Below are 12,887 nucleotides of genomic sequence, written 5' to 3' on the forward strand. Positions count from 1 at the left end.
CATGGGAATTTCCCCCATCCTGTGGCACTTTTCTCTGCAAGAAAGTTATCAGTCAGGAGAAAAAAATGTAAACAAATCTATATCATCTGGAAGTTTTACATGCCAGCACTGTCACTACCATACTGCACTGCTCAAAAAAATTTAAGGAACACTTATTAGAGTATAGTATCAAGTCAATTAAACTCCTGGGGTATTAATCTGGTCAGTTAAGTAGCAGAGGGCGTTGTTAATCAGTTTCAGCTGCTTTGGTGTTAATGAAATTAACAGCAGGTGCACTAGATGAGCAACAATGAGATGACCCCCAAAACAGGAATGGTTTTACAGGTGGAGGCCACTGACATTTTTTTCCCTACTCATCTTTTCTGTTTTTCACTAGTTTTGCATTTGGCTAGGGTCAGTGTCACTACTGGTAGCATGAGGCGATACCTGGACCCTACAGAGGTTGCACAGGCAGTCCAACTCCTCCAGGATGGTACATCAACACGTGCCATTGCCAGGTTTGCTGTGTCTCCCAGCACAGTCTCAAGAGCATGGAGGAGATTCCAGGAGACAGGGAGTTACTCTAGGAGAGCTGGACAGGGCCGTAGAAGGTTCCTAACCCATCAGCAGGACCGGTATCTGCTCCTTTGTGCAAGGAGGAACAGGATGAACACTGCCAGAGCCCTACAAAATTACCTCCAGCAGGCCACTGGTGTGAATGTCTCTGACCAATCAGAAATTAGGGTGGCCTGAGGGCTCGACATCCTCTAGTGGACCCTGTGTTCACTACCCAGCACCATAGAGCTCAATTAGCATTTGCCATTGAACATCAGAATTGGCAGATCCACCACTGGCATCCTGTGCTTTTCACAGATGAGAGCAGTTTCACCCTGAGCACATGTGACAGACATGAAAGGATCTGGAGAAGCCGTGGAGAATGATATGCTGCCTGTAACATCATTCAGCATGACTGTTTTGGTGGTGGGTCAGTGATGGTCTGGGGAGGCATATCCATGGAGGGACACACAGACCTCTACAGGCTAGACAATGGCACTCTGACTGCCATTAGGTATCGGGATGAAATCCTTGGACCCATTGTCAGAGCCGACGCTGGTGCAGTGGGTCCTGGGTTCCTCCTGGTGCAAGACAATGCCTGACATCATGTGGTGAAAGTATGCAGGCAGTTCCTGGAGGATGAAGGAATTGAATTAATCATTGAATGGCCCCCACGCTCTCCTGACCTAAATCTAATAGAACACATCGCCGCCAGATTGCACCTCAGACTGTCCAGCTCAGTGATGCCCTGGTCCAGATCTGGGAGGAAATACCCCAGGACACCCTCCGTCATCTCATTAGGAGCATGCTCCGACATTGTCAGGCATGCATACAAGCACGTGGAGGCCATACAAACTACTGAGTACCATTTTGAGTTGCTGCAATTAAATTTCAGCAAAATGGACTAGCCTGCTGTATCATTTTTTCACTTTCCTCTGTAGGTTGATCAATTTTATTTCCATCAAACGATATGACTTCCTTACGTTTCTAACACATTACCTAGTCCATATCAGTATAGATATCCAGCATGATATTTTTACTCATTGAGATCTGATGTGTTTTCAAAGTGTTCCTTGAATTTTTTTTTTTTTTGAGCAGTGTATGTTATGCTGGCAGCAGTTAAGAGTGTAAAACTTAGTAATGTTTATGTATTGCAGAGATGTGCTGCATGCTCTCCTTTTTATTTTGCCTTCACGATCGCTTTGAAACATCAGCCTGAGGGTGTTCTGTCTGCTACTTATCTAAAGAAATCTCCCGGTCTGTGATGGCATGTCATAGTTCATGCATTCCCTACAACAGTTTAAAGCAGAACTACACTGCATCTGAGCACCACAAAACAAAAATGCTATTTAATTCATTTTTAGTACTCCCCCATCCATTCCTGTCTCCATGCTTTATTTTGCTCAGAAATCATTTTAAAAATCACCCTCTACCATTTCTGGCTATGGCCATCCTGAGTAAGAGCAGATGATTCATGTAGCGTTTACTTCCTCAAATCCATCTGCCCTTAGCTCAGGCATACACACAGGAGGGAGTGCGTAGCCAAGAAAACCCCTCCTCCCCTTCTGAACACTCCTAAGATGTATGACATCATTTGCCTAGGCATAGAAACCAGGAAGTAACTGAAGAAATGTAAATAAAAAGTTTAGAACAAGTAAATATGATATACATTCCTATCCATTTATTAATAGCAGCATGAGGATTACAAATAATCAATGTTGACTAAGATTGAATTTCTGCTTACATTTTTGGCAAGATATTTTCTCATCCTCGCATAAAGAAATACAGACACTGCAAGCTGTTCTTATTACAAAACACTGCGTTTGCAATTGGGGGTTGTAATGGTGGTGGACCTTCCCATTTAGAAATCATTTTGAGAAAGGGCACAGGAAAACTGTTCCCTGAGAAAAGAGAGAGTATGGATCTCCAAAATGAGTTTCCTAAAAATCTTGCAATAGAGGGTATTGTATTTTCTTAACACAATTGGAGTTAGATTTTAACTGCTTTGCTGAGAAAAGCCTGTTTATAGAGTTCCATAGCTCAGCCTTAAGCTGGTCCAGGGGCAGACTGAGAACTCATGGGGCCCCCGGGCAATAAGAAATCATGGGGCTCCTGTGTCCTTGCCCACACTCAAACCACACCCAAAAAAGCCTATGAAAGGTATCAGGGGCATCTCATGGGGCCCCCTACTGACCCCGGGCAGTGCCAGAGTGCCTAAATGGTCAGTCCGCCCCTGAGCTGGTCATAGATGGATCATAATTTAGCTGGTTCAGCACAGACTGGACGAATTTCAATCCATCTATGGCCATTCCTGTTCCAGAGAAATCGATTTAATGATCGACTTTTCTCAAACCAACTTGTTGGTAGATTTTCCTTCGTTCAGCACTGCAGCCAATTGGCTGAAGCACTGATCAATGTATCCTGACAGCAGAGGAGTTCCCATTGTCAGAATAGAAAACAGCAGGGCGGATTCCTCCATCCACCTCGCTTGTGGATAGGGGAAACTGTTCAGTTTTTTCAATCAGCCCACTGGCTGATTGAAAAAAAAATTGATCAGTTTGTTCAATTAAGCTTTGACAAAACAAAAGCTGGAAGCTGATTGGTTTCTATGCAGAGCTTCACCTGATTTTGCACTATCCAGTTGTAGTAAATCAACCTCACTATGTATTTGTTTCATTACTAAACAAGGTCCACTTTTTTCCCCCCACAAGCCCCCTTCCCCACCAATGCCAATTCGCTTGCACGCACGCACGCACGCACGCACACACACACACAGTGTAGGTCAGTGCTGATTTTTAAATGCAATTGCCGGCTTTTTTTTTTTTCTTCACTATAGCTCACAGAATTAGCTGTCACTTTCCCCGAAGCTAAAGGATACTTTTTTCTTTTAGCTCGGGAAACAAACTAAAAGGAAACATTGTTTCTTTTAACTGGGGAAATAAACGAAAAGGAAACTTTTTTTCTTTTAGCTGGGGGGAAAGGCACAGCCGATTCTCTGAGCTATAGTGAAGAAAAAAAAAAAAAAGCTGGTAATTACATTTAAAAACCAGCACTGGCCTATAATGACAGCGACTTTTTTTTACTTCTGGAACGGATTAATTGGTATTCAATGCAGTCCTATGGGAAACCGCATTTCAGTTTACGAATTGTCCTGTTCAATGCACCACATTCGTAAAGTGTGTGTGTGTGTGTGTGTGTATAAAAAGAATAAAACGGGAGGATTTTTTAGAGAATATAACAAAATTACTCTTACTGTAGTACAACTTCCATACTTTTATCTTCTTTCTGGCAAGATCCCAAAGAATGCAAAGTGCCAAAATCTCTAAAGAAGTATATTACCCAACTTTTCCCCTTCACTTAACTAAAGTGCTTTGGAATGGGAGAACATAGATAGATAAATTATCAGACCTTGATTACTTTTGCACAAGGTTCACCTAAAAGGTCCCAATCTGATTATACAATCTCCTTTAAATCTACCAAAAACTAATGTCGTGCAAGGGCCTGTCTGATTGGATAGGTCCTCATATTACATAGTTTTGGTAAATCTAAAGTTGCTTGTACAAAGATTGTATGAATACTCTAAGACAAATTTATCTGTAAGCTTGTCTTCCCCAAGCAAAGACATTTCTGCACTTTCCGTCTCTTCTCAATTGCCAGTTTCTTAATCTTCTTGAACAGTCCCCATATTCCTCATTCAAATATTTGGTACATAGCATCGATACACCTCCCAGACATGTGCAATGAAGTTTCCTTATCTTGGTCCTTTAGCTCGCTTCTTCTTCATTCTTCCAGATGGCGAGAGTGTACACTGCAATTTGCATGTGCCACAGGCAGTGTAAACTAAAATACTATATGAATAAACAGCAGACATCAACCAAACCATTTAAAAAATTACCAAATGATATATATTTTGATATATGCTGGATTTTACTTAATACAGTTTAAATAAAGCACATAATAACTTTGTGTAATCTAAACTAAAGGTTCTTCTTTACAAAAATAGAAAGGCAACAGCAACTTAAATGTTGATTAGTCAGGTTTTAGGATACTAACAAACACAAAAAGGTCTCCAATAACAGAAAAATGTAAGACTATTAATTGTTCTCCATAAGTCCTGGAGCTACAGTGTTTGTAAAAGGGTCAAATATGAATATCATTGAAAGAAGATTCATTTATGTGCAATAATCCAGTTCATTTTAATGACAATATAGCTCTCATGCCTTGGGGGAAGTGTTAAAAAATATTAAAATAATACCGTGTCAAATTATTTTATGTTACCTCCATATGAAGCAATGTGCTTTAGGGCATTTGAAATGCTTACAACATGAATACTGAAATATTTCCAGAAGCTGAAAGGGCCAGCAGAAATCCTTATACTTTCCACTAAAAGAAAAAAACTCAGTTGTGACCACATGAATTTCAGATGTTGTTGCAGCATTTGCAAGAAAAATAAGCAACGCAGATGCACCGTTCACTGAAAGCTTTCCTGGTTTGTGCACTCTGATGCTAATGGCATCTTTGAAAGCATGTTTTTTTGTGGAATGATATATGGTTATTAAGAATCATTATGACGACTCTTCTACTGTAATCATCTCAAACTTTCCAGTGTCTTTGTCAGTGCAAGTTACATGTAATGATCCATCTCTGTAAAAAGATAAAAACAATGGGGAAAATAATAATTTGCATCATCAAAATACTGCTGTAGTCCCATATGTTCCATTCATACAAGTACTGTACATATGAATACAGATTATAGGTTCAAGCTTGCTTGACATCTCACTGCCCTGGCATTAGTAAGGTTGTATAATGCTAACATTCTCCGGGAGGACAACCTATGTACCACTGTGCAGCAGACGCATGCCAGGTATTGCAGATAGCTAGTTTCTAGGGAATGCTGCCTGATCTTGCAGGGCAGCGAGACTGAAATCTGTATTTACATATATTATTTTTTTTTTTTTATCAGGACAGCATATGAACTTTTTTTTAATGGGAACTGCATTTATCCTTTAACCCTAGCAATGATGCAATACTAGACTGTTATAATAAAACAGTATATTCATTTTTTGAAACATCCATATTTCTAACACCAATTAAAACTGCACTTATATTTTCACAAGCCATGATAACAAGTGGACCTTTATCCCCAACCAAAAAAAAAAAATCATGGTGAATGCATCTTTTCATGTGCATCCCAAAACACTATTTTGCATTTGCAGCCAAAAACTGCTTTTTGTTAAACTTACTAAGTCTGTTTAAGAATTCCAGCCTTCTTGATACTTGGAAGAGGTGAGCCCCTAAACCCCTACACTTAGGGGTGTATTTATTAAAAAAAAAAAAAAAAAAAATGTAAGGCAAATGTCATTTTGTATATTTATTCGCCCAGCCATCACAAATTCTCACTGTAATTTGCCTAGTACATTTTTTGCTACAATCTAGTGGCCATAATGTAGTATCTTCCCGATTGAGGTGTTTTAGCAAAATACTACATTTGGCCACTAAATGAAGCTGAAATAAAAGGAAATAATATATAAGATAAAATATGGTGACATATCTGTGGTGGCTTGATGAATGCTTGTGAAATTAATCCTGCAATTTATTTATTTATTTTTTTTTAATAAATACACCCCAAACAAAGGCCAGAAAATAAAAAAAAAAAAAAACACTTTCTTTTGAGCAGATTACACCCAACCTTGCCTGGACCACATAGGAACATACTCACCAGCCACTTTATTAGGTACACCTATTCAACTGCTTGGTAACACAATTTGCTAAATCAGCCAATCACATGGCAGCAACTCAATGCATTTAGGCATGTAGGTGTGGTGAAGACGACTTGCTGAAGTTCAAACCGAGCTTTAGAATGAATGTGAACATGGTTGTTGGTGCCAGATAGGCTGGTCTAAGTATTTCAAAAACTGCTGATCTACAGGGATTTTCACGTACAATCATCCCTAGGGTTTACAGAGAATGGTCCGAAAAAGAGAATATATCCAGTGAGTGGCAGTTGTGTAGATGAAAATGCCTGGTTGATGTCAGAGGAGAACGGGCAGACTGCTTGCTGCAACATTCAGATGGTAGGGTCAGAATTTGGCATAAACAAACATGAGAGCATGGATCCATCCTTGCCTTGTGTCAATGATTCAGGCCTTTGGTGGTGTAATGGTGTGGGGGATATTTTCTTGGCACTAGCAAGGTTTACCTAAAAAAGTGGCCGGTGAGTGTATATGCAACAATAACTCTGTTCATTTGCTTGTGAACTTTGTGCCATTAGAGCAGGTCTAGCATTGTTAAAACCATACAATTACTGGACCTCTTCCTGACTTTTGCTCCCTCACAGCTATTTTTGCCCTCAAACTTGAAGGTATAAAAATATAACTTGGAATACAAGACACCTCATCAAAATACCCAATATATGAAAGCCAGCTCTTAGAGCTATTCACAGCTACACAGAATTTCAAAAGGAGTATGGAAAAAAAATATTTATGTATGCTTTATAGTATGTGGGTGGGTGGGTGAATCCGGGGGATTTTTTATAGCTTGCCAAAAGCTCAGGCTTATCTGCTCTTTGCAGTAGTTCCTTAACCACTTCCCCTCTGGAGCAATTTTTCTTTCATTTTTCACTTACATTAAAAATCTGCTTTTATGGCTAGAAATGTCTTAACCCCCTGAAATGTGATATATTTTCTAAAAGCAGAGGCTCTGTAGAATAAAAAGGACAGTAGTTACAATTTTCCCGGTGTATTTTTACAACTGCTTACCGAATCTAGAGTTATAGAAATCGATATACTGAAATCAATTTTAGTGCGCACAAACAAAATTTATTTTCCAAATGTTTTAAAATGTTTAAAATAAAAAAAGATGGCATTGTCTCAACAGATACCAAATGTATTAGGCCTCACAACGGCATACATCCGTGAATCGACAAAAAATTGCTGCCAAAAATTATCAATAGGAGATGCTTTAAAATGTCTTTACAGCATGTCAATTTAGAGCCAACTGTAAAAGAGGGGCCTAAATTATTTCTCTCACCGTGTCGCCTGTGGCAATACCATACAGCTGTGGCCAAAATTTTTGAGAATGACACATATTAAATTTTCACAACGTCTGCTGTTTCAGTGTATTTACATCTTTTTGTCAGATGTTACTATGGTATACTGAAGTATATTTACAAGCATTTCATAAATGTCAAACGTTTTTATTGACAATTACATTAAGTTTATGCAGAGTCAATATTTGCAGTGTTGACCCTTCTTTTTCAAGACCTCTGCAATTCGCTCTGGCATGCTGTCAATCATCTTCTGAGCCCCATTCTGACTGATGGCAGCCCACTCTTGCATAATCAAAGCTTGGAGTTTGTCAGAATTTGTAGGGGTTTTTTTTGTTTACCCGCCTCTTGAGGATTGACCACAAGATCTCAATCGGATTAAGGTCTGGGGAGTTTCCTGGCCATGGACCCAAAATTTCAATGTTTTGTTCCCCAAGCCACTTAGTTTTCACTTTTGCCTTATGGCAAGGTGCTCCATAATGCTGGAAAAGGCATTGTTCGTAAACTGTTCTTGGATGGTTGGGAGAAGTTGCTCTCTGAGGATGTTTTTGTACCATTCTTTATTCATGGCTGTCTTCTTTCTTAGGCAAAATTGTGAGTGAGCCCACTCCCTTGATTGAAGGGTCTCAGGATGCTTCACTGTTGGCAGGACACAGAACTGATGGAGGCACTCACCTTTTCTTCTCCTGACAAGGGTTTTTCCGGATGCCCCAAACAATTGGAAAGGGGATTCGTCAGAGAAAATCACTTTACCCCAGTCCTCAACAGTCCAATCCCTTTACCGTTTGCAGATTATCAGTCTGTCCCTGATGTTTTTCCTGGAGAGAAGTGGCTTCTTTGCTGCCCTTCTTAACACCAGGGCATCCTCCAAAAGTCTTCACCTCATTGTATGTGCAGATACACTCACACCTGCCTACTGCCATTCCTAAGCAAGCTCTGCACTGTTGGTTCCCCCGATCAACGTGAGGAGACAGCTCTGGCACTTGCTGGACTTTCTTGGGCACCCTGAAGCCTTCTTTACAACAATTGAACCTCTCTTCTTGAAGTTCTTGATGATCGAATAAATGGTTGACTTAAGTGCAATCTTATTAGCAGCAATATCCATGTCTGTAAATCCCTTTTTGTGCAAAGCAATGATGTCTTCACGTTTCCTTGCCTTTCCATGGTTAACAGAGGAAGAACAATGATTTTAAGCACCACCCTCTTTTAAAGCTTCTAGTCTGTTATTGTAACTCAATCAGCATGACAGAGTGATCTCCAGCCTTGTCCTTGTCTACACTAACACTTGTGTTAACGAGAGAATCACTGACATGATGTCAGCTGGTCCTTTTGTGGCAGGGTTGAAATGCAGTGGAAATGTTTTTTGGAATTAAAGTTCCTTTTCATGGCAAAGAAGGACTTTGCATATACTCCTAGAATGTTATGAAGAGTTATCAGATGAATTGCAATTAATAAAAACTGACGCAGCAGACTTTGTGAAAATTAATATTTGTGTCATTCTCAAAACTTTTGGCCACGACTGTATGTTTTGCACAACTGTTATTGACATATATGTGTGTTCATGGCTCGATAGGGTGCTTTAAATTATTTTTTGTTTTGGATTTTTTCTTTATTTTATTCTACTTTACATTTTGTAACACTTTTTTTTTTTGTTTTAAAATTTACATTTACTGCTATCACAACTGTTAAGCCATCTAGACAACTTCTGATTGGTCAGTACTGTCAGCACTGCAAGGAGAGGAGAGAAAGTGAAGAGGATTTCATATTCCTGGACCTGTGAGGAGGCTTTTCATTGTCTGACAGCAGGGGATTGGCAATCTGGTACGGTGGGACCAGAGGCGATGGGGAGGGGGTCCAGTGGATGGCTGGAATCGCTAGAGGCTGGGGAAAAAGTGAGCTAAGAGAGGCAGGAAGAACCCAAGTTACAGCCGCTGATGTCCACAAGGATGTGTCTTAACAGTGGGAGAAGGCTGGGCTTAATGTCATTGGCTCCAAAAAGAAGATTTACATAGTTTCTTGTAGGCACTTCAGTGCTGATGGTAGTTTAGACACATTTTAGACTAGGTTAGGTTCACTTTAGGACTGACCAGGTCATACAGCTGTCATAAGATAAGGCTAAGGAAATATTATATATTTAGGTCCATATATATTTGGATACAGGCACAATTTTCATACTTTTGGCTCTGTATGAATTCAAATGAAACAATCCAAATAAATTTGAAGTGCAGACTTTCAGCTTTAATTCAAGGGGTTGAACATAAATATCAAGTACAAATTTTAGGAACTGCAACCATTTTTATACACAGTCCCTCCATTGTCAGGGGCTCAAATGTAATTGGACAAATTAATATAATCATAATAAATCTGGCAAAGACTGCCTGAAGTCTGGAACCCATGGACATTACCAAAGACTGGGTTTCCTCCTTTCTGATGCTTTGCCAGGCTCTAACTGCAGCTGTCTTCAGTTGTTCTTTGTTTGTTGGTCTTTCTGCCTTTAGTTTTGCCTTCAGCAAGTGAAATTGGGTTGTGATCAGGTGAATGACTCGGCCATTGCAGAATATTCCACTTTTTTTCCTTCAAAAGCTCCTGAGTTGCTTTTGCAGTGTGTTTTGGATCATTGTCCATCTGTACTGCGAAGTGCCATCCAATCAACTTTGCTGAATTTGTCTGAATCTGGGTTGACAGTATATCTGTAAACACCGCATAATTAATCCGGCTGACCCAGTGCCACTGGAAGCCATGCATGCCCATGCCATCCTACTGCCTCCACCATATTTTATAGATGACGTTGTGTGCTTTGGATCATGAGCTGTTCCAAGCCTTCTCCACACTTTTTTCTTCCTGTCATTCTAGTACAAATTAATCTTAGATTCATCCGTCCAAAGAATGCTTTTCCAGAACTGGTCTGGCTTTTTTTGGATTTTTTTTGGCAAAGTCTAATCTGGCTTTTCTGTTCTTCAGGCTTATGAATGCTTTGGCACCTTGTGATGAACCCTCTGTATTTGCTCTCGTGAAGTCTTCTCTTGATTGTAGACTTTGACAATGATACGCACACCTTCTGGAGAGTGTCCTTCATTTATCTGGATGTTGTGAATGGGTTTTTCTTTACCACAGAGAGGATCCTGTGATCATCCACCACTGTTGTCTTCTGTGGACGTCCATGCCTTTCTATGTTGCTGAGCTCACCAGTGCGTTCTTCTTTCCTCAGAATGTACCAAACTGTTGATCTGAGAACTCCTAATGTTGTTGCTATCTCTCTGATGGATTTATTTTGTTTTTGAAGCCTTACAATGGCCTGTTTCACTTGCATGGACAGCTCCTTTGAATGCATGATGTAGGTTTACAGCAATAGATTCCACATGCAAATACCACACTTAGAATCAATTCCAGACCTTTTACCTGCTTAATTGATGAAGAAATAATGGAGTAGCCCACAGCTGGCCAAGAAACAGCTTTTGATTAAATTGTCCAATTACTTTTAGTCCCTTGAAAAAAGGGGAGATAGCTTCTCTTAAGAGCTGTAATTCCTAAACCCTTCCTCCAATTTGGATGTACATACCCTCAAATTAAACCTGAGAGTGTGCACTTTCAGCCCATATCCAATATATAACTATAGCTTGAATATGTTTTGGTAAATACCTAAAAAAACTAAAATTGTACCTGTGTCCAAATATATATGGACCTAACCGTATTTATATTTATTAGATACACACACACACACACACACGCGCACACACACGCGCACACACACGCGCACACACACACGCACACACACACGCACACACACACGCACACACGGTATAGTTGCAGTCCCGGACTCTGATCTCTGTGTCAAAACAAAACGATGTGAAAGAATGACACAAATGCACTTTGCAAAGTCAAAAAATACACAGAAATGAAACATTACCTCTTCATTGTGAGTACAGTGACTATATCGTGAACTCCACTTTCTTTCTTTTGCAAATCTCTAAGTACAATCTGTAAAAAAATAACAAAAACAAAACATTTTTGGCTACATATTTTATCTGCATATTGGCTTCTTCAACATACCTAGTCAAGCTCTACTGAAAACAATGACTAAACAATCTAGCACAGAACTCTCAGCTGTCATGGATGTATACATGTGGGCATTAAGGCATGCTCTTCTTGCTGTCGCACATATGTGTTTCATGGTTGGCAAGAGGATAATAAATAAAATACATAAAGTGCCACAATGGCAACTACTTTAAAGTATTTTTTAAATTGTGTCTGAAAACCCACATAAAACATTTGGATCATGTAGGAGTAAACACAATGGTCATATGATAGCATCCTAAACACATCTTCCATCTTACCCATCCCAGCCAACTTCTCAGCCGTTTGGAACTAAATATACCTTATTAAATAATAGAATTTGCATACACTAGTAACCGTAAGCTAAAGTACCAGAGAAGAGACATCTTTCATGTCTTTGTATTGCACTATATGCTGCATTTACTTACTTGTGCAAATTTACTGCTGTCTGATATATTTGATTTAGGAACAGACTCGTACAACTCCAAACACACGGAGGTGATGCTTCCCGATGCCTGTAGTGTGTGCTGCCTACGAGCAGGAAGTGGTGTTCCTGAAGGCAGCAACAAGGTGAACTTCTCAGCTCCAGACTCATCAGCTTCCTGTGAAGACATACAGTTTTCAGATATAAGCATCTCAATTCTCATATAATGAATTATCAACCAACAAGTCTGAAAGTGCAAGACCAAATCGGAGTGTTAAATCTAGCTATTCTAGATACTAGGATGATGCGTTGAATTTCAGCATTCTACCACCACCCAACAGCAAAAATGAGAGTAAATGGAAGCCTGTCCCCTCTTTTTGAGCTATTTAATGGCCCCCAGGTAAGGATGTCTGTTTTTCACCAATGCCTTTTGTGATAGCTCTGGAACTCTTACTGTCCATGATTTGGAAGAGCGTGGACATTGAGGGGGGCGAGACTAGGAAGGATTATAAAGTGGCTGCGTGCGCAGACGATATACTAGTCTAGTCTATATTACTAGTCCAAGGATTACGTTACCAGTGGTGCTAGAGTAGTTAAGGTGATACGGGAAACTATTGAACTTCAAAATTAATAAATCTAAAGCTGGCCATACACATGTAGATTTTAGGACGAGAAAACTCGTAAGAAAAGTCATACGAAAATTCTTTGAACATTCAATGAATGGATGAATGTAATTCCAAAATTGTCTTTTGCTTTTAACATTCAATTTTAAAATGAATGTATTTCTGAACGATAACCACATGCACGGGCTGAAAATGCATTTGAAGAAGA

At 39.7% G+C, this 12,887-nt stretch overlaps 1 protein-coding gene across 1 annotated transcript in view; it reads right to left on the reverse strand.

Moving 5' to 3' along the window:
- Positions 1-2,193: 2,193 nt before the first annotated feature.
- The window catches only part of HSPA14 (heat shock protein family A (Hsp70) member 14), a 40,138-nt gene continuing 29,444 nt past the window's right edge, over positions 2,194-12,887 (reverse strand). Inside the window, exons 12-14 of the mRNA XM_089686059.1 lie at positions 12,061-12,234; positions 11,487-11,557; positions 2,194-5,178 (exon numbers count right to left, since the gene is read on the reverse strand). Coding sequence (XP_089542185.1) covers positions 5,100-5,178; positions 11,487-11,557; positions 12,061-12,234 — 324 coding nt within the window. The 3' untranslated portion in view covers positions 2,194-5,099. The remainder of the gene's footprint in view (positions 5,179-11,486; positions 11,558-12,060; positions 12,235-12,887) is intronic.

The sequence above is a fragment of the Staurois parvus genome, unplaced genomic scaffold, assembly GCF_062004578.1.
Source record: "Staurois parvus isolate SC_StPar_1 unplaced genomic scaffold, SC_StPar_1.0 ptg000019l, whole genome shotgun sequence".
NCBI lineage: Eukaryota > Metazoa > Chordata > Amphibia > Anura > Ranidae > Staurois > Staurois parvus.